Here is a 27,929-nt window from a genome sequence, read left to right on the forward strand (position 1 = left end):
GAGAATCGCAGCGTGACCTCTACTGCAGTTGAAAACACTCCGGATCCGAGGGTGAATCAATTGGTCGCAGGGATGCGAGTCGTTTTTGTTTGACACCTTACTCTCAAATTACAGCATCCCCAAACAGGCATATGTCCTCGGAGCCGCTTGATTTCCGACTCGTGGAGAATAGTGTGACAGTCGGCGCTGAGCCTGTTCCTGCACAGCAACATCGACATGGTGAGTAACACAAGCTAATGCTAGCATACAGTAACCTGAGACTGAACCCCAAATACCTCATTACTCCCTGAACTATCACTGTGTTGGGGTAAGTAACGGCTTCTACACTTTATGTAGTTCACTTCATTATATACAGGGTTTATTTGGGATGCAGCATATGGCTAGCTGTCCTCCTGTAGCACTAGTGAGCATGGAGTTTATGTAAATATATAACGGTTATATTTCTAACAGATAACCAGCACAGTTCTGTGTGTCACAGTGAATCTTTTCATTCATCCTGAGAGCTAATATTAAAAGTCTATAGATTAGAGATGCTACTACTATATACTGATGCTTCCTTATCCACCAGCTATTTACTCTGTGCCCAGCTGTATTAACTGAAACATTAGTATATTGGGGTTTAGGCGTGTTTCATGATGTGGTTTTATTTAGTGATCATAGAGCATTATTGCACTGCTGACTGTCACAGAAGCAGTGTATGACATTAATCACTCAGGTAGAGGGGTGTGTGTGCGTGCACGCGCGCTACCTGTGTCTGTGTACTTCCTCATCAGAGGTACATTTGACCTCCGCATGCCTTCTAAAACACCACCACATCTCACTGTTTGCCCTCTGTTTTAAAGTCAACAAGCGTCCGTTGGGCCAGAGCTGAATTTACATCACACAGTATAGTGCATTCTAGGGCTGGGCAGTATGGCAAAAATATCATATCCCGATACTCGAGGACGTTTCTACGATACGCAATGCGTGTCACAATAGATAATTTCGCTCACAAACTGTCTGCAAAACAGTTGGAAAATAAATAAATAAATAAACAAACAAACACAAAACAACCATTAAACTGAGCTTGATGATACTTTTCTTTAATGCCTACAAAGACAAAGAATTTTTTTTTTTTTACGTCAAATCAACAGCATCCATTCAGTACCATTTAATTTGTAATTATTAAAAATGTTTGTTTTTTACAAAAATACATCATACCAACGATATTTCAGAAAAGTGTATCGCGTAATCAGTTGTCACGATATTATAATGATATATCGGCCGGCCATAGTGCATTCTCGAACCATGCCTGTTCATATCTGATCCTATTAAATGAAATGTTTTCCGTTTCCCGTACAGTATGATATGTTTGTTTATACTATATTAACCTGTGTAAATATTGATCTTTCTAACGGATTTAGTTTATTGCCTACTTAAGACGCCATAAACAAAACTAATAGAGGAGCCATCTTCAACCACAAGTAACCTGCATGTGGAGATGTTTACACAGACAACAGCCTCGAGTTTAAGTCACCTGTCAACTTTCTTTTGTAAATTCAAGTCATTTTAACCAAAACTTTTTATAGGAGTATTTGAGAGCTCAGGACTGAATCAGGGACCCTGGAGCAGTGAGGCACCATTTTCCTGAATTTTGTGTTCTTGCGTATAAAAAAAGCCATAAATACTAATGGTTTCTTAAACCTTAAATAAAGTTACTCAGATGTGATAATACTGTATATTCTACTGTAATTCATTAAGGTAGCTTGGACTTGGACATGAGAGCTGCTGATTAGAGACTCGGCTTGGACGCTGCTATTTATACCACCTTAAATGTCTGTGAAAGCACTTTAGTTTTATGTCTGTGAATACCGCTGTAACTCAGGAGTAGCACGGCATGCGAGAGGGTTATGTGTTCTTCCCAGTACTGGCTTTGGAGTACCTTGAACAGAATACTTTTTGTTTTCTATTTTGCAGAGTTTATACGCACCTGCCATCCTCTCTGAGGTGTTGCATTAGCCTGTATGAGTAGCTTATTGATTGACCTAACCTGCTTACTGTTTATTTTTGGACAGAACTTGATGTTTATGCTCTTTAAATTTTGACAGGTGCTTTTGTTGCGTATACATGTGTATACATGAGGGATGTAAGTGTAAGGGCTGCAGCACTGTATAGTTTAGCCCGCTGAACTGTTAGCTCAGTTAGCGCAGCACCTCACACTCCCTGTTCCTCTCCCACAGGACTTAGCTGATAAACCGAATACACCGTAGACCGGTGTTTGTGTTTAGTGTGGCAATAACTTGTAGAGAGGTATCATTACTATTCACATGTTGACTAAGTTGCCCTCTAAACATAATAATGCTTTATATGCGGTACTACGTCTTCATCACGATGAGGTGTTTGTGTGAGGAAACTGCTCATGAGCAAGGATTTCTCCAGCTCTATGGGGTTGTGACTAAACTGCAAATACTACAGTCTACATATGTGCCAAGTGTAGATGTGTAGAATATTTCATGATAATTACCTCACCTCATGTCTTTGTTTACTATATATTCATCATGTTGCTTTTAGAGATGCACCGATGTATTGGCAGATAATCGATATCGGCCGATAAAGGCAGTTTTTCACGCTATGGACCATCGACCGATAGTTTAAAAACATCCGATGATCAGGGCCGATTATATCCTGTCAATCAAAAGAGGGCGGGAAAATACATCGGATTCGTATTGTGTGTAAAGAAGATGTCTCTTGTGTGGAATAACTACAAAACTGCAGTTCGTAATCTCTGTAATCTCTGCACTGCTACAGTTTTACACCGGAAGTGAGCAGCAGTGAAGCGGGAGTTTCGGCGTCGTGCATATCTTAATTATTTTTATTTTGTTTGCAGCACTGCTCGAGCTGCTCGTGCTGAATTAAAGGGCCAGTACAACATTGAAATATTTAAATGAAGATGAGTTGACAAAAAACTATATATTGCACAGAAAAATATATTTGTAGAGTTGTGTATTTCATCAGTTAATGTTAATATATAAAGAATTTTATATTATATTTACCAGTTTGATGTTTATTGATGAAGTAGAAATGCTTTTGTTTGTGGTGAGTGAATGTGAGACTACAGGACATTTTTTAGAATTCAGTCAATGTTAATATGAATTAATAACATTAAATAAGTTAATAATCTTACTTTAATCTTCAGAATTTAGTTAATGTGTTGATGTTAATTTGAGTAATGTGTTTTCTGTTTATGAGACCAGAATACTCTGAAACTGAAATGGAGAGAATAAAGTTTTATTCCTTTCAGAATTGTGGAATTAATTATTATTAATTTAAAAGAAGGCATAAAAGGCAGAACTATTGGGATCGGCCGATATCACTCTGAATAATCGGTTATCGGTATAGGCTGAGAAATTTAGTATCGGTGCATCTCTAATTGCCTTAAATGAAATGATAGTGTTCTGGCAGCATTTTAAAACTCATTAGCTTCCGAGAGTCAACTTCAGAGTTGATGTCACCCTTCCAAAAAAAACAAAAAAAAACCCAAAAACGTATGTGATAAATGGTAGTTTAAACTTAAACATATTGGCACGCTTTGTACTGTAATTTTATTTTAATTTAATTTTATTTTTTTCAACATTAAATATTTTTCTAATTAGTGTTCTGTAAGTAGTGTTATAAACAGAATTCTGCAGTTATTTTTTTTGACCTCCTGACAGAGGCAATCGTAGCCTATATGAGTTAAAGTAGCCTGATAGTTGGCGGAATTCATGATGCTATTAAGCCCCGGTGCTTAAGACTGTTTGCAGAACTGGCCTGAAGTGAAAACTGACTTTCGTTAATTAAAAAACCTGGGGTTTATTTTGTACAGTTCAACCAGAAAGTTTTGGAACGGCAAGGCCGATTCTGTTGTTTTCGCTATACATGGAAGACATTTTAGGTTTATAATCAAAAGATGAACATGAGACAATAGATCAGAATTTCAACACTAGATGTGTTAAACAACTTAGAACATAGCACCTTTTGTTTGAACCCACCCCTTTTTTTTTCTTTCTTCAAGTGATTAAAAGTATTGGAACATGTCACCTTGTTGCCCAGGTGTGCCCTATTTATAAAAAAAAAAAAATTGTTTAAAGAATTAATAGCTCTGAATGTCTACTCTTGGTTTGAGCCCTAGGTTTTGCCTGTGAAGACTGCATTTGTTGTTAAAAAGGATAAAGCAACATGAACATCAGAGAGCTGTCTTTAGGAGAAAAGCAAGCCATTTTGAAGCTGAGAAAAGAGGGAAAATCATTCAGAGCCACTGCACAAACATTGGGCATATCCAGTGCAACAATTTGGAATGTCCTGAAACAAAAAGAAACCACTAATGCACTAACAACCAGACTTGGAACAGGTTGGTCAAGGAAAACAACAGCAGCTGATGACAAACACTGTGAGAGCTGTGAAGAAAACCCCCAAAACAACAGTCAGTGACATCACCAACAACCTCCACAGTGCAGGGGTGCGGGTACCACAATCCACCATTTGAAGAAGACTTTGAAAGCAGACATATAGAGGCCATACCACAAGATGCAAACCTCCCATCAGCAGTAAGAATGAGAAAGCCAGACTGGAATTCACAAAGAAATAAAGAGATGAGCCACAAAAGTTCTGGAACCAAGATTAACATCTACCAAAGTGATGGAAAGGCCAAAGTGTGGAGAAAGAAAGGATCTGCTCATGAACCAAAACAAACACGTTCATCTGTGAAACGTGGTGGAGGTAGTGGCATGGCTTGGGTTTGCATGGCTGCTTCTGGAAATTGTTTAACACATTTAGATGGGAATGTGAGGAAATGAAATCTGAAATTCTGATCTTTGATCTCAAACCCAGATGTATTCAGTGTATAGCAAAAACCAATGAATCGACCTTGTCGGTCCAATACCCTTGAAGGGAACTGTATTTATTTCACAGTTTTCTTGTTCTGGCATAACACTAAGTATGAGCATTGGTGAGAACATCACAAGTACACAGACAGCAGTATAGTATATGTTGTTATATCTGAACATTTATATTCCCCAATACAGTTAGACCCAGTATTTTTGCCTACATTTTTAAAATGACAATTTAATGGTACCTTGAATACACCTCTTTTATGTTTCAGGTTGCTCTGTCATCTATTTATTATTTTTCACTCCGTTTTGAATGCGCTGTTACATATTCATCTGTTGCATTAATATGCAAAACGTAAACCAGCTGTACTGGTATGAATACTCATTACTATATAATATGAATACTCATTACTGATATGAATACTCATTACTAGCCTACTCATGCAAGGTATAACTGGTAGGATTGCTAATCTTTTTTCACCTTTTCTCCACAATATGATGACCTGGCAATTCCCACCCACTAGGTAGCTCTAACCTGTCACATGACGGCTACCAACTGGGGAGGGTGATGGTTAACACCTGCTTCCTTCAAGACATGTGAAGCTGATATTTAATTTAATTTTATTTTATTTTATTTAAAATGCTGCTTCTCATATTGTGTCACAGGGCAGTGTAACACACTCGGAAGAAAATGCTCTAGCTCACAGATGCCTGCAATTGGCAGGTGTTGCTCTGATTGACAGGGGAAGAGAGAGTAATGCCATCCCAAGCACTGCCAGTTTTGGACTCCTTGCTACAGACACATGGACTCCTGGCTTCAGAAGGCTCTGGCGTCATCGAGATTCTAATTCGTGATCTCCTGATGATTTGGTGAATGCTTTTCTTTTGCACCACTCGGGAACCCAGTTTCCTGTCTTGGACATTGTCAGTGTATACAATATTCTGCAAGCATCCCAAATCAGTTTTACACAAATCGTCCCGTACACCACCCTACATCTGGCCCTCACCCACCTGCGCAAAAAGGACACCTACATCCGAATGCTGTTCAAAGACTTCAGTTCAGCATTTAACACAATCATTCCTCCGCACCTGATTGGAAAGCTCAATCTACTGGGCTTGAACACCTCCATCTGCAACTGAGCCCTCAGTCAGTCCGGATCGGGAGCAGCATCTCCAGGACCACCACACTGAGTACAGGGGCCCCCCAGGGCCGTGTGCTCAGTCCACTGCTGTTCACTCTGCTGACTCACGACTGTGCAGCAACACTCTAATCAAATAAAGTTCACCAATGACGTGACCGTGGTAGGTCTCAACAGCAAGAACGACGAGTCAGCATGCAGAGAGGTGGTGCAGGGGCTAACGCACTGGTGCAGAGATATACAATCTGTCTCTGAATGTGGACAAAACAAAAAAGATGGTTCCCTGGTCCCTCAACACCAGCTCCATAACCAAGAAAGCCCAGCAGTGTCTCTATTTTCTGCGAAGGCTGGGGAAAAAAAAAAGACCATCTCCCACCCCTCATCCTCACCACGTTCTACACAGGAACGATTGACAGCATCCTGAGCAGCTGCATCACTGCCTGGTTCGGAAATTGCACCGTATCGGATCGCAAGACCCTGCAGCGGATGGTGAGGATCATTGCGGTCTCTCTTCCCACCATTATAGACATTTACACCACACGCTGCATCTGCAAAGGCACTAGCATTGTGGATGACCCCACACACCCCTCACACACACGCTTCACCCTCCTGCCATCTGGAAAACGGTACCAAAGCATTCGGACCCTCATGGCCAGATTGTATAGCAACTTCTTCCCCCAAGACATCAAACTCCTGAATACTCAGAGACTGGACTGACACACACACACGCACACTCATAATGAACTGAACACCATCCCACTCCTCTTGCAATTTTTGCACATTTCTGTACTGACTACCTGTATTTCTACTGCTCCTGTATTTATAAAAATATTATGTTTAATTTCTTGTCAGCACTGTACTCTTTACCTGGTGTCCACATATACACACCATATGTGTCCACATATGGTATAAGCTAATCTGCTGAATGCTATGTCATAGTATGTTAGGTTTATATTCACAGCATTTTTTTTAAATGTATTTTTGTTATATTGTTATTCTTTTGCACTACCTGTTATATCTGACACTTTCACACCAGAACTGTTTACTTGTCAGTGCTACACTCTCTTACTGTGCCCATTGTCCTGTTTTAGTAGTTACTGTACTGTCTTGTGTTGTTTGCATGTGCACTTTATGTCGAATATATATGTAGAATGTCTGATTTTAGTTCTGTGTCATTTCATGTCGTTAGTGTGGTGTTTTATGAAGCACCCTGGTCCTGGAGGAACGTTGTTTCGTTTCACTGTGTACTGTACCAGCTGTATATGGTTGAAATGACAATAAAAAGCCATTTGACTTCACTTGACTTGACACTGTTTTTAATCCTCCTCGGGACAATGTGATCGTGCTAGTCTGAGATCTTGAGGACTTAGTCCGAGTCTGAGGCCTAGCCTTGAGGGCCCCATCACCACTAGCTGCAAAAGATCTAAAAAGCCCCTATGATCATTTTATGGAAAACGTGTGTGTAATGGTAATTTTATACAATCATGTTTTTGTTTGTCTTGAAATTTGCCAAGAGTTCTGTAGCTGACATTCATATTGGATTCGCAAAGTGATAACATTTGGGTTATTTTTTTGAGAATCTTTGTGTCAATAATGGGGGGCACGGTGCTTTAGTGGTTAGCTTGTTTGCCTCGCACCTCCAGGGTTGGGGGTTAGATTCCCACCTCTGCCCTGTGTGCACGGAGTTTGCTTGTTCTGTCTGTGCTTTCGTGGTTTTTTCCAGGTTCTCCGGTTTCCTCCCCCAGCCCAAGCCATGCTGCAAGCTGATTGGCATTTTCAAATTGTCCATAGTACGTGAATGTGTGTGATTGTGCCCTACAATATGTTGGCACCCCATCTGCCTGGTGCCTTGAGTTCCCTGGGATAGGCTTCACACTCTCTGTGCCCCTGTGTAGGATAAGCAGGATGGCAAATGGAAGGATGGATGGATGAATCCAGTACACTGGAAACGTGAATGTACCTTGTAGTCCGGAGATGCTCCTAAATTCAGTTCTCAGATGTCCAGCTGTATGGGGAAACAGGGTGGATGCAAACAGCCGCACACTTACACTGGTGTCTTGACACTGCTTCATATCTCTTTATGTACTGTCTATCTGTAATGTTATGAGTCTATTTAATATACCATCATGGGACAGAGATGCAGAACGACACACTGGTGAATGGCATGTAAGCTTTTAAACTTCTATCCATCTACCTGTTAACACTGATATCCTTCAGCCTAGGTTAAAAATTTTTAAGAAGGACCTGGTGAATGAGTTCCATGATCTGCTGGTTATCTCTACCAGCCCTCCTCAGACCTTATTTGGCCCCTGTGTATTTTGGGTCAGTGCTACTGAGGCAGATAGTCAACTCCTGCTGCTTTAATTTCCCCCTGCGGAGCTGGTCCTTATACTGATGCCTCAGGCCTACACCTCCCATTCGCCTCCCAGTGTGTGTATGTGTGTGTGACCTATATTTTCCATGTCACACATACTGGTCACGTTTGTCTGCTGCATTTCTATGACGGTGTACAGACAAAGTACAGTGAAATGATGTCAAGTCACATAGAGGCACCATCACAACATAATCTGAAACTTTCATGTTTCCGATTTGTTTTTCTTTATTTATTTCAGTAATGTAGTTGCTGATATTTAGCTTGATTTTGAAATTTCTTTTGCCAGCTGTGATTCCAAATGGCCAATTAAAAAATCTATTACTGCAGAGAGTTTCTCCTCAAGTTGCTATATATATATATATGTATATATAATAAATAATATATGTATATATAATAAATAATATATGTATATATATATATGTGTGTGTGTGTGTATGTATGTGTGTGTGTGTATGTATGTATGTATGTATGTATGTATGTATGGGCTATCTACGGTTATCTTGAGCTGGTTGCTATGGTTTCTGGGAGGCCATGCTAGTGTTCTATAGCAGTATAACTACATAGATAGCTAGCTACATATCCTAGCTATGCAGCATATGTAAAGGAACCCTTCTGAAGACAAATGAGATTCTGGAGAGAAATGATTGTGTAAATATTTGGGATGGAACTGAATATGAATACATAATTCTGATTGAATAGATAATGCATCCTAAATGAATATGAATAAAGATACAAACAACAGGCAGAATATTTGGTTATTTAAAAAAATATATATATTTATATTTTTTTGGACAAAGCTTGCCAAAAATGTTCTGCAAATTTCAGAGCATAGTGGCAGAGTAAACCTAAAAACCAAACAAATGTGGGCGCATACGTTTTAGGGGAAAAATTCTATTCAATTCAATTCAATTTTATTTGTATAGCACTTTTTATAATAGTCATTGTCTCAAAGCAGCCTTACAGCAATATATAAACACGGGATACAGATTTTAATTGTGTGAATTTATCCCAGTTGAGCGCGACGGTGGCAAGGAAACACTCCGTAAGATGTTTACGGATAGTGAGAATATGTAAACCACATTATTGGGACAGATATAAGTTCCCTAGATCTGAGAGTGATTTTATTTGCTGGCTCTTTTTCTAGGAGCAGCAGCGATGGAGAATATATCCCTTCTATAGATGACTGTACTCTCAATGTCCTGGAATTTTGGTCTTGACAGGGTACATGGTGTTTTTTTTGAAAGTGGTACGATTTCATGTATAACAAAGTTCTGAGCTGTTGGTTGAACAGCAGTAATATGGCATTGACTCTGACCCCTAAAGGTTCTGTGATTTTCCTCCTAATGGACACCTAAGGTGACTTGTAATGCACCGCTAGCAGAAGCCTTGGCAGAATGGAGCGTATTGCTTTCTTGAAGGTGTACATTAAATTCCAGTGTTTACTAGTTATTGCTGTGGTAGATCATAGAGCGGGTATTTGTGTTTGAAAACGGAAAAGGAGGAGAGCACTTTATTTTTTACTTGGACTGTGTGTGCGCCAGGTTGTTTGAGTTGACAATTGGACTGAATGATGGCTGCAAATGTGGCTTCTGTACTCCCTGTATTCACTGGCTCCTGTATTCCCCCAAATTGGCCAGTGTGTTCTACAATATAATATAATAATGGCAGAAAGATCTGATTTTAGCAGTAATTTTTTATACGTTTTAATAATTCATAATGTTTCACCAATACCAACTAGAAAAATGTAGCTACTACTGTATGTACTGTAAATGTGAATAAATGTAGCTACTAATAAAGCAGGTGCAGGGGGAGCACGGTGGCTTGGTGGTTAGCATGTTTGCCTCCGGGGTTGGAGGTTCGAATCCCACCTCCACCCTGTGTATGCGGCGCTTGCATGTTCTCTCCGTGTTTTGGTGGTTTAATCCCCCGGTCCAAAGACGCGTTGTAGGCTGATTGGTGTTTCCAAAGTGTCCGTAGTGTGTGAATGGGTGTGTGTATAAAAAAAAAAAAAAAAAAAACAAGCATAGAGGAGCGTGACACAGAGCGAAATTCCCTACGACACGTGGATACAGACATCAGCCCAACTAACAGATGAGGAGTTTGTTCCAAAAAGGGAGGTACTTCTGTCGGTTGGCTTCCTGAAACTTGAAGTTGAATAAATAATATTTAATTTTTATAGTCTGTATTCATATTGTTCCCATTTTGACAATGTTGTTTTTCTTGTTCTCGTGGGTTGATGGTGCTGTTCAATTTCACTTCCGAATAAAAGGAGAAAAGAAAAAGTACCTTTCGCTGGCGTTTAGTTCACAGAATGATCAAAAAGCAGTCGTGTAGTTATTTTGTATAGACAATTCTTTCCACCAATTTTGAGAGAAAACGCAATATATCATGATGTCCATCATTTCAAGATATAAAATTATCATATATTGTGATATAAGATTTTGTCCATATCGCCCAGTCCTACACTGAAAATCCCAGGAGCTCAGCAGTTTCCGAAATATTTAATCTAGCCTGTCTGGCACCAGCAGCCATGCCACGATCGCAATGACCGAGATCCCCCTTTCTGGTGTTTGTTGTGAGCATGTGATGTAACTGAAGCTCTTGACCTGTGTCTACATTAATTTATGCACAGTACTGCTGCCACATGATTGGCTGATTGGATAATTGCATCACTGAGCAGGTGTACGTGATGGTGTTCCTATTAAACTGGCTAGTGAGTGTTCTTTGCACACAATGTCTGGATTGAAATTCCTGAAATTCCTGGTGGTCTTTAGCCATGCCGTGACTTGACATCAAGCGGTTAGTCAAGCATAAGTATTTACAGATCAGAGGACATTTGGATGCAGGTCCATGTCTGACTATGAAGTCTAGGTCTCAGATTGTGCTTCACTGCTGTGGATGGTAGAATTGGTCAGTGATCGCTGCAGTACTTCCTCTCCAGTTGAAGTAGTTTGACGCTGGGTTGAAAGGGCAGTTATGACTTTTGATACCTGAGCGATACATTTAAGCGTGTTTGCAATATCCAGTCTGTTTGGCCAAATGAAATAGCCTCCCTCGACTCGGTCTGGGCTCCTGAGGTGCACAGGATTGTCATGTTCCAAATAAAGAACACAGACGAATGGTCTTATTTGGTCATTTATGTCTGCAATTGTAAAGAACCATTCAAAAATTTCAAAACCTCGTCTCATTTCTGCAATAGTCTAATAAACGCTTATAATAATGTTCCCACTAGGATCCCTATTTTTATGTTAATAATTCACCAAATGTCAAAAGTGTAGTTTGCATGTGATGTATATTTAACTTCTCATTTTCATTTGAAAACTGCTATTTGTACTTTTTTCTTCTGTGTGTCTTCTACTCCCAGGGTGTGATCAGTGTGCAACTGGTGGTTACCATGGTAATGGCTTGCGTGATTCAGAAAATTATACCTCACTACTCCTTCGCAAGATGGCTGCTTTGCAGTGGCAGGTAATGAGCGGATGCATCGGGACTCTTTTGTGTTGATTGACCCTTCGAGTGCTGTAGCATTGTATCTCAGCAGTGCTTTTCAAAGGCAGGTTCAACATGATGTACTTTTGCTCAAGCTCTAATTTTATTGTTAGTATAATGGGCCTGCCAAAGATGCATCATTACGGCTCATCAGTAGGACTAAAGGGCAGCATCAGAAAGTGGAATAACCCGAGAGGACCACAACGAGCCCGGCCTGGTTCCTCCTAATTAGCTCCATGTGTTTAGAGCAAACAGCTTCTCAGAATGTGTTCAATAATTCATCAGTGCTTGTTTGGGCTGTGAAACTTTTTGAATTTTTATATATATTTTTTTTGCTAGTTCAAACACAAGCTTTTTTTTGCCCTAGAGATCTCCATAATTGAGTTTTCATTAATGAATAAATAAACATGGAAAACAACTGAAAGCGGCACAGCCCTCTCAGGACTCGGATGATTTCCAAACAAAGTTGAAGAGGTTGTGCCAAAAAAAAAAAACTTCAAAATCTGCCCTGTTTGTGTGTTTATATGTCCTGGCTTGCATGTTCCAGTCTGCGTTGGTACCAGCATCCAACAGAAGAGGAGTTGAGGAGCCTCGCTGGAAAGCACCAGAAAGGAGGGAAGAACAAAAAGGACAGGTATGTAGTACAACTGTGTTTTGTTTCTTTATAATGTCCAATAAACCAGAGCGAAATTGTAGTGCTGTTATCTTTGCTCTTAACATGCACTAGTTTCTAGTCTAATTCTCATTCAGTAGCTTTGTTCCAATTGTACACTGAAAGTCCTGCATGTTAATCCCTTAAATAGTACAGATGAGCCAATGTCCACCTTGCTTGTTATGCTTACCTTCTGGTAAAGTCCTGCTCTTCGGAGCTGTGCTCTTTGGAGACCTCCCGAGCCGAGGCAGGTAGCTCGGAGATCAAAACGAAAGAGGATCGGGATTCCCACAGGGCTTTTGTGCTGGCCGCCGTAGTGTGCATGGCCCTGGGTAAACAGCAGCGCTCCAGACGAGAGGATCACTGCTTTTTAGGACAGCTGGCCTGCGGCTATGGGGCAAAGGGCTCAAACACTGGCCCCTGTTGATCTGGAGGCCCATGTTCTCCCCCCCTTTGCTTTCCAGTATCCTACTGTTCCCAGCAGACCTCAACATTCAACATTCTCATGCCAACTGCCTTAGTGCTGAGGGAGGAATGTGTTTGATTTCAGCATTGTGTATATTTAGCCTCTTTTTTTTAAGCAAGTAGGACTCTAATCCTCAGTAAAAGGTGCAAACACTGATGGTGGTGGTGTTTCCAAGGGAAACTGAGCCAGGTCTAGGCTATGCTTTGCAAATCTGTATATCATTTAGGACTAAACACAAATCCCAGTATTTCATATTTGCTTTATCTCTTTTTTATGTGTGTGCTATAACATTGTTTTGTTTTCTGTATAAGCGAATATTACCTTGTTCAGTTTTCAGAGAGGAAGATAGGACAAATTATTCAGACTCACTTCTCTAGTGTGTAGTGTATAAGTTGATGAGTTTGATCTAAAGCCAGAGATGCAGCATTTTGCGCAACTAGTTTTGCCCAGTTATTTACAGATACTAGCTCACAGCACATTTGCATGAAATAAAAATGTCAAATTTGACTGTACTTCATATAATTGTGGCTTTGCATGTTTATCTGTAACTTAAACTTAAACTTTAACATGTATGGATTTTTTGTAGGAAATACAATGGGCACATAGAGAACAAGCCACTGACGGTTCCCAAAGACATCGACCTCCAGCTGGAAACGAAATGTATTGCCGAAGTGGACACACTAGGTATATGCACTTCCATCTGCTCCATATCATTAGAAGCCTAGCGGCCTCATATATTCCATGCCGCTCTCTGCACCGTAGACCTCATTACTCTTCTTTTCTGCTAGCTTTGCACTACTTCCCGGAGTTTCAGTGGCTGGTGGACTTCACAGTGGCAGCAACAGCAGTGTACCTCATCACTGAGCTGTACTTCTGTGTGGCTGAGAGTAATGGAGAGATGAACATCAGTGTGGTGTGGAGTTTGTTAGTGCTGGCCTTTGTCATGTATCCTTCATAACACCACTCACCCAAGGCTAACTCACTTAATGTTTGGAGTGCTGCAGCTTGAATGTCCTGAAGGTTGCATCAGAACAGATAATGATGTAGGAGGTGCTGCACAGTTTGATGTTCTACAAAATGCTTAAGAGCTGTCATATTTTCTGTGCAGAACACACTAGCCAGAGTGTTTTATTCATGTGGTGGTTGTATTTTTTTTTTTTTTTGCCAGTGACTCTAGAAAAGTGTATTTCTTGTTTTGGCCTTGGAATTTTGCATATTGAATTTGAAATGGATGAATGACTATGAGGATGAAGTGCAGAATATAGAAGGATTTAAGGGTACAATCTTTTTGTTTTTGTGGTTTTTTTTTTAATAAGTTATAATGTGACATTTTAGAATCAGTTATTCTTATGCTAGCTAACATTTCAAAAGGTCCGGGATATTGTTAACGTTTGTTATTAAACTACTAAACTAATTAGCTAGTTAACCCTAGTTTCATTTTCCCATAGTCCTTGGTTGTTTAGCAATAGGCACACTAGTTTATCATTAACTAAAACCAGTGTGTGTTTTGAGACACAGATTTCCTTTTCTTTTGTGATTTCTTGTGCTTTCATGTAATAAATAAAGAATGAAACGCAATGGGCCATGCTGATATTGCAGTCCCTCCAGGATTTAGAAATTTTGTGATCGCAGAAATTGACGCAAAATCAAGGAAGACCCCACAAGATTCGGAGGACCTTGCGATTTTTCAAAACAGCGTAGATTTTCTGCAGGTTTGCACCGAGATGCGTCGTGTGACGTCATCACAACGCGCATTCAGCCAAAGCCCTCTCCGATTCGCATGTGTCGAACATGAGTACAGCTAAAAGGTCTGATTTCCCAACAAACATTGCTGTGAAACGCCATGCGAAACAATTTTGTGCGATTGCAATTTCGCCTATTCAAGTAGTTTTCCATAAAAAAAAGGTTTTGAAAAAAGCCACAGCAAAATCAAGCACCTTTGGCCACAGCGAACACAACAAAAAAAAAACCTCAGAAATCCTGTACAGACTGATCTAGGAATATAATCAACGATAGGGTGGTGTGATGTAACCGTACGCAAAGCCACCCTGAAGTTCCTCTTGTACTTATTAAAGAATGTCACATCATACTTTTTTTATCCATTGATAGTTGCATTTAATGTGGTACGTCCATATTAGCTAAACTATTTAGTCTTTTTTTTTCTTTTCTTTTTTTTTATATATTATACTACTATTTAAGGGGCTGTACATTTTGGCTCTTCTTCTCTCCCTCTTTCTCAATTCTTTTTCCTTCCTTTTTTTCTTGTTATTTGTTTCTGTTTATTTATCATTGTCTTTTTTTCCCTCTGTCTGATCATCCCCTTTCTTTTTTCCTTTTTTCCTCTAGATTTCTTTATTGATTTCTTTTTAGAGTTATACATCAGGAAATGACCCCTTTGAGCCCATTTCAATACTAGGAAAATTGGGCTATCGTGAAGCGAACGATGAATGAAGAATGTTAAACATTTTCATAAAGACAGGAACACACCCGCATGACCCCAGGGAGTTAAAAGAATGATGCAAACCACTGGTAACCCCCAATGTGCAGCTTACAGTTTATTTTACAACAAAAACAGTTCTTGGATGAAATCTCACAGACCAGAAGAGACAGCCTGTGGTTAACCCATGATGGAGTGACAGAATGAGGAAATTGTAGAGGAAACAGGAGCTTCTTTATGAGCGAAAGGATAGTATGATGGCATGGGCATGTACATGACTGTCACTGTTAAAATATACATATGTACTCGTATATTTTACTTACTGAAAACAAGTCTGAGGGCAAACAGCAGGAAATGCTGCATTACACGTCTGCGGAGGAGTAGGAAAGAACCTGGCTACTGGTAATGTCAATTCTAGTTTCTGTAAGAAGAAGTCGTCTTTATTGGTCATGTATACATTACAGCACAGTGAAATTATTTTCTCCGCATATCCCAGCTTCTTAGATATTTGAGGTCATAGCTCAGGGACCCCTGGAGCAGAGAGGGTTAAGGCCCTTGCTCAAGGGCGCAACAGTGGCAGCTTGGCGGTGCTAGGGCTTGAACCCCCTGACTTTAATGATCAGTAACCCAGCGCCTTAACTGTAGCGCCACCGCCACCGCTGCTCTAACCCCTAACCACCCCAGCTAGAAATACCTAGGAGCTGGAACTGGTATTCAGGCTAGATATTCACTCTAGTAAAGTTTTTAGTGTAGTGTTTGGGTGAGCGTGTCATAAACAGCTTTCTTTGTTGAAAAGTTCCGTTTTAATAGAGAGAGAGAGTGCAGTTGGGTGAAATTTCAGCAACTGTTGCTCCTTACCTGCTACTTTCCTTCTTCTCTGGCTGATAAATCATGTACATTAACAACAGAACAGTCCACAAGGATCAATCTTCCAGCTGTATGCATTGCCCCTCACCCACTCACAACCTGCTACTGAAGATTGGACACCCAATTTTCATGACCAAACCAGACTGATTTGCCTGGGAAAAAAAGGATTGAGCAATAGGAGAGAGGGAGGCTGGCTGATGGCATGATAAAGATGATGAGGATGATGATAGGCCTGTGTGAGTGCAAATGGATGGACGGTGTCAGGAAGGAGCCATTTTACTGGGCTGCCTCTGAAGAGCGTGTGGCAGAGATATGGCTTTGTCAATGTGATGGGCAGTGAGACGTTTCCTTAGATGGCCTTCTCCAGTTGTCTGTGATTTTTTTTTGCACTGTGCACTAACATGATTGACCTGGACCAGTGTAATCAACTAGATGTGAGCATGCAGGCTTCATGAGGAGGTTCATTATAACACCTTGCTACTAATAATATCATTCTTTCTTCAGGTTTTTGTTTAAGTTGTGTGTTGAGTTTGTCTCAGCTTTGACTGCAGCTTTGACTGGAACTTTGGAAGTTATAGTTTAAACAGTGCTTTCAAACGTCTTCTCACCAAGAGTTAATGATTTATTATTATTTACATTTAGATTATAGTTTAAAGTTGCCCATTCGAATACATTGACTTGGATAGATTGAGTTGATTTATATATTGTCTGTCTGGCCAGTCAGCAGTTCTGCTTTAAACTCTCCTCTTTTCTTCTCTTCTTTTCTCTTCTCCCCTTTCTTCTCCTCTCCTTTTCTCTTCGCTTCCATTCTCTTCTTTCCTTTTTTTTCTTCTTTTATTCCCTTCTCTTCTCCTCTCTGTTCTCTTCTCTTCTTTTCTCTCATTTCTTCTATGTTCTCTCTTCTCTTCTCTTGAATTCTCCTCTCTTCTCTTCTTTCCTTTCTTCTCTTCACTGTTATCCTTTCCTCTCTCCTCTTCTCTTCTCTTCTTTTCTCTCAGTTCTTCTCCTCTCTCTTCTCTTCTCTTCTGTTCTTCTCTTCTCACTTCTCTTCACTCCTCTTCTCTTATCATCTTCTCTTTTCTCTACTCTGCTTTTCTCTTCTCTTTTCTCGTATCGTCTCTTCTTATTTCTCTTCTCACTTCTCCTCTTCTCTTCTTCTCCTCTCCTCTCATTCCCTCCTTCCTTTCACTGCAGATCTACTTTAATTTGATGTGGCTTCCTTTCTGCAAGTGATTGTCTGTCGCAGCGTCCCATATGCTAAGCATGGTGTAGTGATGATTGTGAGAAGGAGTTGATTAGAAATACCACATCTCCAGGATATAAAAATGGAAACTAGATTTGTTCCCTAAAAGTCGTGGCACTGAACCCAATCAAAAGCTCCTGTTTTTCTCAGGGAGCTGCAGATCCCTTCTGAGCTCATATTAACGAATGATCAAAAGTTTTGCAACTCGGATGGAGCTTCGGATTTGTCGGCTTCAACATATTCTAACTCTGTGTACCAATTCAATATATATATATATATATATATATATATATATATATATGACATTGAAATATCTCTCCGTTTCCGACATCACATGATAAGGATATTGCTCAGATAGGCCCTTGAGTTTGAAAAGCTTTAATGGACTAAATGTAAAAATAAGTATAAACACCAGTCAAAGTTTAGAAACTAATCCATTTGTGCCTGTTTTATAACTGCAGCCTTAATCCTTAACTCCTGATTCCTTCAGTAAGATCCTCTTCTCCCTCACGGCTCACTACTTTAAGCTGGAGGAAGGTGGCGAGCGATCCCTCTGCATCACCTTTGGGTTCTTCTTCTTTGTCAAAGCAATGGCCATCCTCATTGTCACTGAGAACTACCTTGAGTTTGGACTTGAGACGGGTACAGTATGACCACAGTATTTACAACCTTCTGTCATTTTCTTCTGCTTTTCATCGATATCAGATGCCATTGTGATTAAGAGTTGTTTATTAGTGTGATGATGATGATGATGATGATGATGATGATGTCATCTCCACAATTCCAACAATAAATATAGTTATAAAAATATAGAATATATAAAATATAAAAATAGGTTGTTTTTTTTTGTTGTTTTTTTTAAAAAAGACCTGTGTTAGCGTGCACTAGGCCAAGGTGAAAGTTTGCTCCTCTTTTTCACTCAACATTAAAAATTAGCCAAACAAACTCATGCTTTTTGTGATTCTATTAAAGAGAAATGCAGCCATGTGCGTTTTAACAACAACCGAGCTGCCTGGTTTCATTTCAGAATGAATTTATTTGAATTGAAGTAATATTATACCACTCATGCCCATCAAGTCACCACCCAATAATCTGCAGAGAAACTCCTTCTACATGTATGAGTGGGTTTATGCAGCTGGTTTGCATTTGTTGCCAATTTACGATTTGCAACAATTTGTGTTTGACAACTATTAAATGATCGGTAGTAAAACTGTGTATACACACTGTCAAAAAAATACAAACACGTGTAACAGACACACGTTTCCATGCCGGGTTTACAGTGACTACTTCTCATTATGCGTAGATGCACCATCAAAGTCCGGTGTCTTGGCCCGAGTTTCTTCTTGGGTTTCTTTTGTTTGGGTTTTCTAAAAAAGCCTATAACAGAAGACGTTTCTCATCCGTTTATGTACATGTCAGTTTATCAGAAATATCTATATTTAAGAGGTGGATTTTATTATTATTTTTTTTTATCTTGGTGCCTTGAGGCACATAAATGGATGGAGCAGTTAATAGAGTCCTAAGAGTCGCCCAAATCAGTGTTTACAGAATTTACAGAGGGGACAGGGCTTTGTCTCACCGTCATATTATAGCAGACTGCTCGAACTGTTCATTTTTCCTAGCTTTGGTTTAAGATTAAGAGATATATTAGATTTCGAATTTAGTGGCCCACACATGGAGTGCTTGGATTTATAATTAATAAGCACTGCATCTGCAGTTTGAGTTGTTTTATACCAACGTCTACACACCAGTTAGTGTTATTGATTTTATTTTATTTTTTAGCAGTTGTTTTTTTCCCTGTAAAATCAGTTTCATGCATTTTCCTTGTTTGCAGGTTTTGCTAATTTTTCTGAAAGTGCTGTTCAGTTTCTGACGACCCAAGGCCTGCAGTCCCAGTGAGTAAATGTGTGTATCTGTCTGTGCGTGCGTCTGTCTGTGCGTGCGTCTGTCTGTCTGTCTGTGCGTCTTTCTGTTTCTGTGTCTGTCTTTCTGTTTCTGTCTCTGTGTCTGTCTTTCTGTGTCTGATTGTCTGCGGGTCTGCCTGTCTCTGTGTCTGTCTCTGTGTCTGTCTGTCTGCATGCGTGTGTGTCTGTGTGTGCGCGTCTGTGTGTAACCCTTCTGTGACCAGGCTTTGCTTTCTGTCTTTCTGTGTAGGGGCCCCATATCCAAACTAACCTTTAAGCTGGCTCTGGCTCTACTCTGCTCTCTGATTGGAGCATTCCTCACCTTCCCTGGGCTGCGATTGGCCCAGATGCATCTTGATGCCCTCACCCTAAACAACAGCAAAGTCACACAGTGAGTGCCCTCAGAAACCATGTTACATTAGCAATACGTGTATTATCTTAAAATCCTATGTGCATGTAATCTTAAGCTTTTATGAAGCATTTTTAGGAAACGTTAATGGCGTATTAATTAGCCAGCAGTAGCTCTTTAGAAATCTTTGGTTTTGACCTTCTGCTCACTAACACAGAACCTAAAGCAACAACATCTGCATTTATTACTGGTAAACTGATTGACTATCCATATATGTATTTAACTGAGACGGAGCCCATGCCTCTCACCACTGTTAGATCCTCATGTACAACCGGATCGCGTTCTAGCCGGAAGAACCACCTGTTCGCTGTAATCATATTAGCATTTGCACGTAATTCAGCATGCACAACCAGAACATGACACTGCTTTATCCAGTCAGCAGATAAATATTATTACAGATGGACTCCATATTAGCTTATGTTAGGGACCAAAGCCAGGTGTACTGTGAGGGGTCGGGAGATGCACAATATACCTAGCTAATCCACTTCAGTGTGACCAACTTAGATTCCCGCCCTGTCCTTTTAAAAATCACTACCACTGCTCTTGGCCAATGCCTGAGTTTGAGTCACTCCCTGTCCGTTTAAATGATTCTTTCTGTCTTGTCTTGCAGGACGTTGCTGCATATCAACTTCTTGGCCCCACTTATAATGGTGCTGTTGTGGGTGAAGCCCATTACCAAGGATTATATAATGAATCCCAGGCTGGGGAAAGATAGTGTGCCTTTGTAAGTTTTTTTTTGTTTGTTTGTTTGTTTTAACTATTATTATTTATTTATTATTATTTTTTATGATAAACCTTCAGTCATTTTGGGGGGCATGATGGCTTGGTGTTTAGTACGTTTGCCTCACACTTCCAGGGTTGTTGGTTCAATTCGTGCCTCTGCTCTGTGTGTGCGGAGTTTGCATGTTCTCCCTGTGCTTTGGGGGTTTCCTCCGAGTACTCCGGTTTCCTCCCCCAGTGCAAAGACATGCACGGTAGACTGACTGGCATTTCCAAATTGTCCGTAGAGTGAATAGGTGTGCGAATGTGTGGCTGCCATGAATTGGCACCTCGTCCAAGGTGTCCCCTGGCTTGTGCCCGGAGTCTCCTGGGATAGGCTCCAGGGTTCCAGTGACCCTGTGTCGGATAAAAAAGATCAAGGCGTATGTACGTGTGAAAGCGAGAGAGAGAGAGAGAGAGAGAGATTGTATAGTTTTATCTTGTATATAAGTGGCAACAGCTAAGCTGTTCATGCAAAACATGTGGAAATCTTGGAAAATGCAGGGAATACACGGGAAACTATAATAGATTTAGGGTGCACTTTTATTCTTATGATGCAGAATTAAACAGACGACAATCATTTCAGGTCTAGTCCACAGTGGTCATTAACACAGTGTTTTCAATCGCCGAAAATAGCATCTTTTCAAATCCACTCTCCAGAGTCAATAAATCTGTTTTGTGGCTGAGGAAAAATGCTGACGTATGATTGCGATCTCTATTGTTCCATGATGGGGGCGATTACTGCAATGTCGTTACCATATTAGGAAGTTTAATTCCATGTTCGTCTGCTTTGTATACCATACAAGCGACATTGGGATGTGCAAGAGAGTGTGTTTTTGTTCATATCAAAACTAATGAAGATGGTCGAAAGACCACTGGACAGACACCAAGTACCCGTGCCCCTGCCCAACATTCCTGTTTTTGTGTGTGTGTGTGTGTGTTAATGCTGCGTTGAACCCAATTTAACATGGGCTAGGCCTCAAAAAAAAAAAAACTTCAAATGTACAGCCAAACAAGCATCAAATATGAAATAAATAATCAAGTGCATTTTATTATGCAGCATGAAGCTTAATATGTTAATATGGTCAACTTAATAACACAAAAGTACTCTGTAGCAGTTTCTGTTGTCACAGGCATGAGTGGTTATTGCTGTGTGCTGTTGCGATGATGTATTAAGAAACACCCCTACTGTGTCTCTTCCCTTGCTTCTGTTAGGATGTCAGAGAAGACGTACGACACGCTGCGCCTGTGGGCCATTCTGCTGCTGTGCGCGCTGAGGCTGGCCATGATGCGCCACCACCTACAGGCCTACCTCAACCTGGCCCAGAAGGGTGTCGAGCAGATGAAGAAGGAAGCAGGGCGTATCAGCACAGTCGAGCTGCAGAAAATGGTGTGTAGTTGGACGTTCTGCGCGGTTCTTTTTAAGGAGTTTCGTTTTATTCCCTAGAGAAATGAAATCGTATAAAATAGTCCAGATTCATCGAGATGTCCGAGTTAGAAACTATTCCAGTGGCTTGTTCCAATAGAAAGCCATCATGACATTATCTGAGTGGATGAATCATTCTTCTGTGTCATGTTGACTGGCAAGATATAAATGAATCATCATCTCGACCGGATACAGGTGCATGAATGAGTCCAGATGCCCACCTCGTTCATCCCCTAAAGATCGCTGCATTAGCATAGCGGCGTCCTTCAGTGACGGAAATGTGTTGTAATGAAAAAGGATTCAGTCATATTGCTTGCCCTCTGAAATGCGCCTGCTATTTGGGTTTAGTGGAGCTTCAGTTAAGATCAAAACCTCCAGCACTCCAGAGCTCGAGCCAAGGGAAAGCGCCTGTTTGATGTGCGAGACTCATAAATGGCTGTGGCGGCATGGTGGCGTCTGGTGTTACAGCCTTCTTCAGAATTTATACATTTTCAGTCCTTCCCCCTAGCTAAACTCCCTGGGAACAGTCTCTCTAAGTCTGTTTGATGAACCCTTCTTGCCCTGAAGTAGCTTGTTTTTTGAAGTGGATTTGTGCAAAGGAGCTGTTTTTAACTGCAAATATGTTCTTCCTTTTTTTTTTTATCTTTCTGCCAGGTCGCTCGTGTCTTTTACTACCTGTGTGTGATAGCCCTTCAGTATGTTGCACCGCTGGTAATGCTGCTGCACACAACTTTGCTGCTAAAGACATTAGGTGAGCAGATCAGACCTGTTCTTCCACAGCATTTCTGGTGGTAGGCTTGGGCACTATGACCGTGATGGATAAACCATGAAGATCGCGATCTGGTCAAGTTTTGGTATCGAGTTATCCGTATCAAGTTTTATCCATACTTTTATAACAATGACCCACTCCGTTGTTAGCTAATTGTATGTTAAAATCTGTTTAAATACAGATTGATCTTTTTTTAGTCATTTAAATAAATAGTTTTTGCAAGTTAAATAAGAACATTATTAAAATCAGTTTTTAAAGAAAAATATAATAATAATCAAGGTTGTTAAAATAATCTAACCCAAACAGCACAATGTGTATCACCATAATTAATGCCATTCTTCAAGAGAATGGTCAAAAAGTAATCATATAAAATAAATATTACACGCAGTGATTAAATGGAGATTAAAAGCTGTTTACATTTTCTCTTCTTTTTATCCCATTGTTCTTCTTATTATTATTATACTCATCATTATTTATATTGCTGTGGTACAGGGCAGTTTACTGTCCACTTCCTCATATATGAGCTCTGAGGCATGCATGACCGGCTAATGTCCCTTTAATTGGCAGGAGACTAATGCTATTCCTCCCACCCAGAGAACACTTTGGGTGGGAGCCCTTTAGGCTTCCTAGGCATGGATAGCTGTGCGCCATTATACTTACCCTTATTATAATTTTGTAAATAGCTTGTAAAAAAGGTAATGCATGCATAATTAAAATAAGTAAATTCAAGTTTAAATGTGTCTTATTCCATTGGCAGATGAAGTTGCATTTTGGGGGGGAAATAACTGCTCGACAAATTCTCACAATAGAAAAATAGACAATAGATAAATGTTCAATTTACCTGACTGTAGTAAAGAAAAAAGTGGATATAATAGTATATTATAGTATAATAAAATATAATTGGATGATAGATGTACAGAAAAGCTTTTAAAGACATTTCTAACACTAGCTATTGTTAAAATACAATATCAGTACCATATTTGTACCTTAACTTGAGAGTAAATTGCAGTCCATTCCATTTGTTTCGTCAGATTCCGATATGAGAAATGGATATATTTGACCACATTGAAAATCTTGCTGGACTGAAAAACTAAACTATATTTTTGTCTGTTTTGTTTTTCCCTGGTGCATAAATATGAGGTTGCACACATGTAGAATCCCTTTGTCCTCTATCACAACGGGGGGGTGAAATACAAATGATAAGAGCTTCAACAGTAGGTTGTTTACCTGAACATGTCATGACCTCAAATCCTGGTAGCCTTAGAAGTGCTAATAAATGTGGACTCGACTGGATTGTGAAACTGTTATCAAGTATGTTATTACCCGCTCCAAAGCTATTAGCTTTCATATAATTTTTTTTTTTTTTTTTTTTTTTTTTTTTATCATCAGGTGGACATTCCTGGGGCATTTATACTGAAGAGAATGAGGACTGTCATCTGGGGACAGCAGGACATGCAGAAGCTCAGGCACCACAAACAGTGGCACAGCTCTCTGTGGCTTTGGGAGGACTGAGGACTGTTTTCACGCCTTTGCTTTTTCGAGGCCTCCTCTCCTTCCTCACCTGGTGGATTGCTGCCTGTTTATTCTCCACGTCTCTCTTCGGCCTCTTTTACCACCAGTACCTGATGGCTGCATAGCGACAGGCTACCTGTGGGCCAGTGCTAGCAGAGAAGACTGTACAGCCAAAGGCCCAGAAACTCCCTCCCTTTCTTTTCACAACCATATCTCTCTGACGGGCTTCCTTTATGGACTTTGATGTCCTTTTTTTTTTTTTTTTTTTTTTTTAAAGAAAAGTATTTTCAGCATCACATTCGGTCAACCATAGCGAACAATAACAATAATAGTAATAATAATGATTAATGATTTGATTTTCGTGATGTTGGGAAGAGTGAATGAAGGATTGTCTCCTGTACAGGGGGTGTGTATGTTGATTTTAACAATGCAGGACACCCATGAATCTCCAGATGGATGCATTTTTATGGGCCTTTTTTTGTTGTTCGTTTTAAACACACTGAGAATTTTGGAGTTGTGCATTGCTTTTTGAGATGCTGTATTTTTAGAGTTCTAAATGGATGATAGATGATATGCAAAAAAAAAAAAAAAAAAAAGCGGGGGTTTAAAATGTGATTTTAAGTCATTTTTCACTTTCGCCTCTGAAACTTGGCTCTGCTGTAGGGAAGGTGGACACCCCCAGAGTTATACAACTCTAATAACTAACAAGTGTTGTATTAATGGCAAAGAAAAGCACTGGGGCTGTGGATAGCACCTGGGAAGGAGGGGGGGTGTATTAATTAAATGTGAGAGTTGTTTTTATCTTTATTGCCAGGCAGGTGCTTAATAGGCCTTCTTGTTTGAGTTTGTGTAACTGTACAAAGACTGAGCTAATTTAATAGTATGTGTGAGTGTGTGCATGTGCGTGTGTGAGAACAGACAAGTGTTCGAATAAAGACATCAATGCCTGCAGGCTGCAGCTGACCCCTGCCGCTTGCAGGCATAAATCTAAAAAGGGCATTTTGAACAAGAAAGGAACGATCTTTGGACACGATCTAAAGCACTGGCCTCCGCTTTGCTCCTGCCTCTCCTTTTAGTTTAACTGGTCAAACGTTTTGCTTTGAATCTAGGGTCCAGTGTGATCAAACAGAGCCTGCAAGTGCAGCGCACATGCTACCATGTCATGCCTATTGATTTGCTGTCACGGCTCTAGTGTTTGGATTGATTTCCGTTTAGCTTTATATTAAGGTGCCAAGGATGCGTGTAAGCTCTAATCTGTTGCGAGTGTAACTGCTTGTGTCCATTCTCAGACATAGAGCCATGTGGACTGCTGTGAAATGTAAGTATTCACACTCAAACGTTCTCCACAGTGTACAAGCAATGGGGGAAGAAATGTCCCGGCTTGTTAACACGAAGAGCGTTTGGTGTGTTTTTGTGTAGCGGTATAGCAGTGCATGAGTCTGAATTCTGCAGATTTTTATGAATTTTGGTCAGTAAAAACATGGGGATTGCACTAAAGCTCAGACAGATACCGGATACACATATCAGTTTGATTTGTAATTGTGTCTTTTTTATTATTATTATTATTATTATTATTATTACCATTTTAACTCTTTTATGAGTTGTAGAAGTCAGTCTTATCCTCTCTCTCTCTCTCTCTCTCTCTCTCTCTCTCTCTCTCTCTCTCTCTCTCTCTCCCTCTCTCTCCATTTTGCATTTGGGAGAGTGTGCACAATATGAATGTATCAGTCTTGCAGTTTTGATGTACGATTTTTCACTTTTCATTCGTTCATTATTTTTCCTGGTCCGACTACAAATTTTCAACTTGGCCAAACCGGTGACAGTTTTGGTCAGTATTGCTGACAAATCAGTTATTTATTTAACATGCAGTGGTTTAACATTCAGAAGGCTGTCTGTTCCCTTGGATAACACGCCTTTGATTCAGTATTAAATCGAGGAATGGGACAGTAACGATGTTCCAATAATTATGAACTTTGGCTGAAATGTACTTTGCACAATCATCAACCAATCAGTCGGTCATATATCCAGTGTCATTGGAACATTTATGAGCATTTAAAAGCTCTTTATCACTTGCAAGCAAGAAACTACTGACTTTGCCAAGTTATGAAGTTATCAGATTCTTACCTTTTTGTCATTTTCTAGCACTTCTAATTTCAAACATGTAGTTTAAGAGTGGCCAAGGAAGCAGAAGGATGCTATTTATCATTTACTAAAAACCTCTTTTTCATCATAGCTATGTGTCTTTAAACATGTCAAACCTAATGACAAATAACATATAATCTTGGGTTCTTAATTGGACTGTTTGGATTTCGCAAGACAAATTTGACAAATCATTTGTAAAATTCCTATTCTTTTTCTTTCTTTTCTTTTTTTTTCTTTCTTTTCTCCATTGAGTTCTAGTGGAGATGAAGCTGGGACACTTCTTAAAATCCACAAACCAGAATGGCCTTTTTTTGTCTTAACTGTGTTTTATGTATGGCTGTTCTACTGTTTTATTTATTATTTTTTGTTAGTTTGTGTTTAATAAATGAATGTTTAAGGGGAAATTCTGCCATTTTTGTTTTCTTATTATTATTTTGTAGTTATCGTAGTGTATTTAATTGATTTGATTGTAAATTTTTGGACATTTTCTGAATTTGGTTTTATGTGTTAACAGCTCATTTTGCCATTTTTTGCACACACACATGCATATTAGCATACAGCAGGTTTTCCTATTCATTAGTTAAATATTTAATAGTTACATACATATGTATGTACATATGTATCTATAAACCCTAGCTAGAAATCAGGGTCGGTGTGAAACATCTGGATACCCCCTTGGGTCCGTGCAAACTTACGCCAAGACCTTACAACGTAGTCACAGTAACACACGACCTCGCATTTGCAATAAAGCCAACTGTCGTTAAGGCATCTGTTCTAGCTACTTGTTTCAACTAACAAGGAAACCTGGTTTTCATCCAGGGTTCATAGAACTAAAGTTACATATGTAACTATTGTTCTGTTTCACCCTCCTGCTTGGGGGATGGGAAACACGTACCGTATGCCAACAATGTCATGAGGAATACCGCTCACCTTGCAAATACACAGAAAGATGTTCAGAGATGACCTTGGCACTCACCGCTGAGAGGGGGAATGTTGATCTTGAACACTATGGAGAAGGTGCATGGAGACATCCAGGTAGCAGCAGATGGATTTAATTAAACCACACACCTCCAAATAAAAACCACGAGGAGATGACGCTCCATGGCCTTCGGTCTAAAGGCCATGGTGATTACATTCACTACCCAGTAGGCCAGCATCTGCTTAAACAAGGGGAACCATTTTGTCTTTCTTCAATGGCAAATATAGAGTTAGTCTGAGGATCAGATGTCTATAGCCAGTCTAAATAATACTAGAGTACAATATTATTATTGTAGTACAGGGTGTGTAGGGTGCATACCTGGTACAGCAAGGAATGCCCTACACACCTACTACCTTCACTGAAAGATACAAGGTTAATCTGATTTTCAATTTTGGGTGCTATGACCTTTGGTCTTCTGGTCACAAATGCATGCAAGATAAGCTTTTCACAAAAGCATACAACTCCCAACTTTTTTTGAAAAGATTGGCAGTTGGCAATTCATTCTGAAGGACCAG

At 39.9% G+C, this 27,929-nt stretch overlaps 1 protein-coding gene across 1 annotated transcript; it reads left to right on the forward strand.

Moving 5' to 3' along the window:
- tmem161b (transmembrane protein 161B) lies at positions 1-27,929 on the forward strand. Its single transcript, XM_053610126.1, has 12 exons — positions 1-219; positions 11,725-11,828; positions 12,397-12,483; positions 13,554-13,651; positions 13,756-13,912; positions 18,005-18,156; positions 19,349-19,409; positions 19,669-19,809; positions 20,438-20,551; positions 21,802-21,976; positions 22,667-22,763; positions 24,171-27,929. Exons 1-12 carry the CDS (start codon positions 217-219, stop codon positions 24,416-24,418), a joined length of 1,437 nt encoding a protein of 478 aa, XP_053466101.1. The 5' UTR covers positions 1-216; the 3' UTR covers positions 24,419-27,929.

This window comes from Ictalurus furcatus, chromosome 22, assembly GCF_023375685.1.
Source record: "Ictalurus furcatus strain D&B chromosome 22, Billie_1.0, whole genome shotgun sequence".
NCBI lineage: Eukaryota > Metazoa > Chordata > Actinopteri > Siluriformes > Ictaluridae > Ictalurus > Ictalurus furcatus.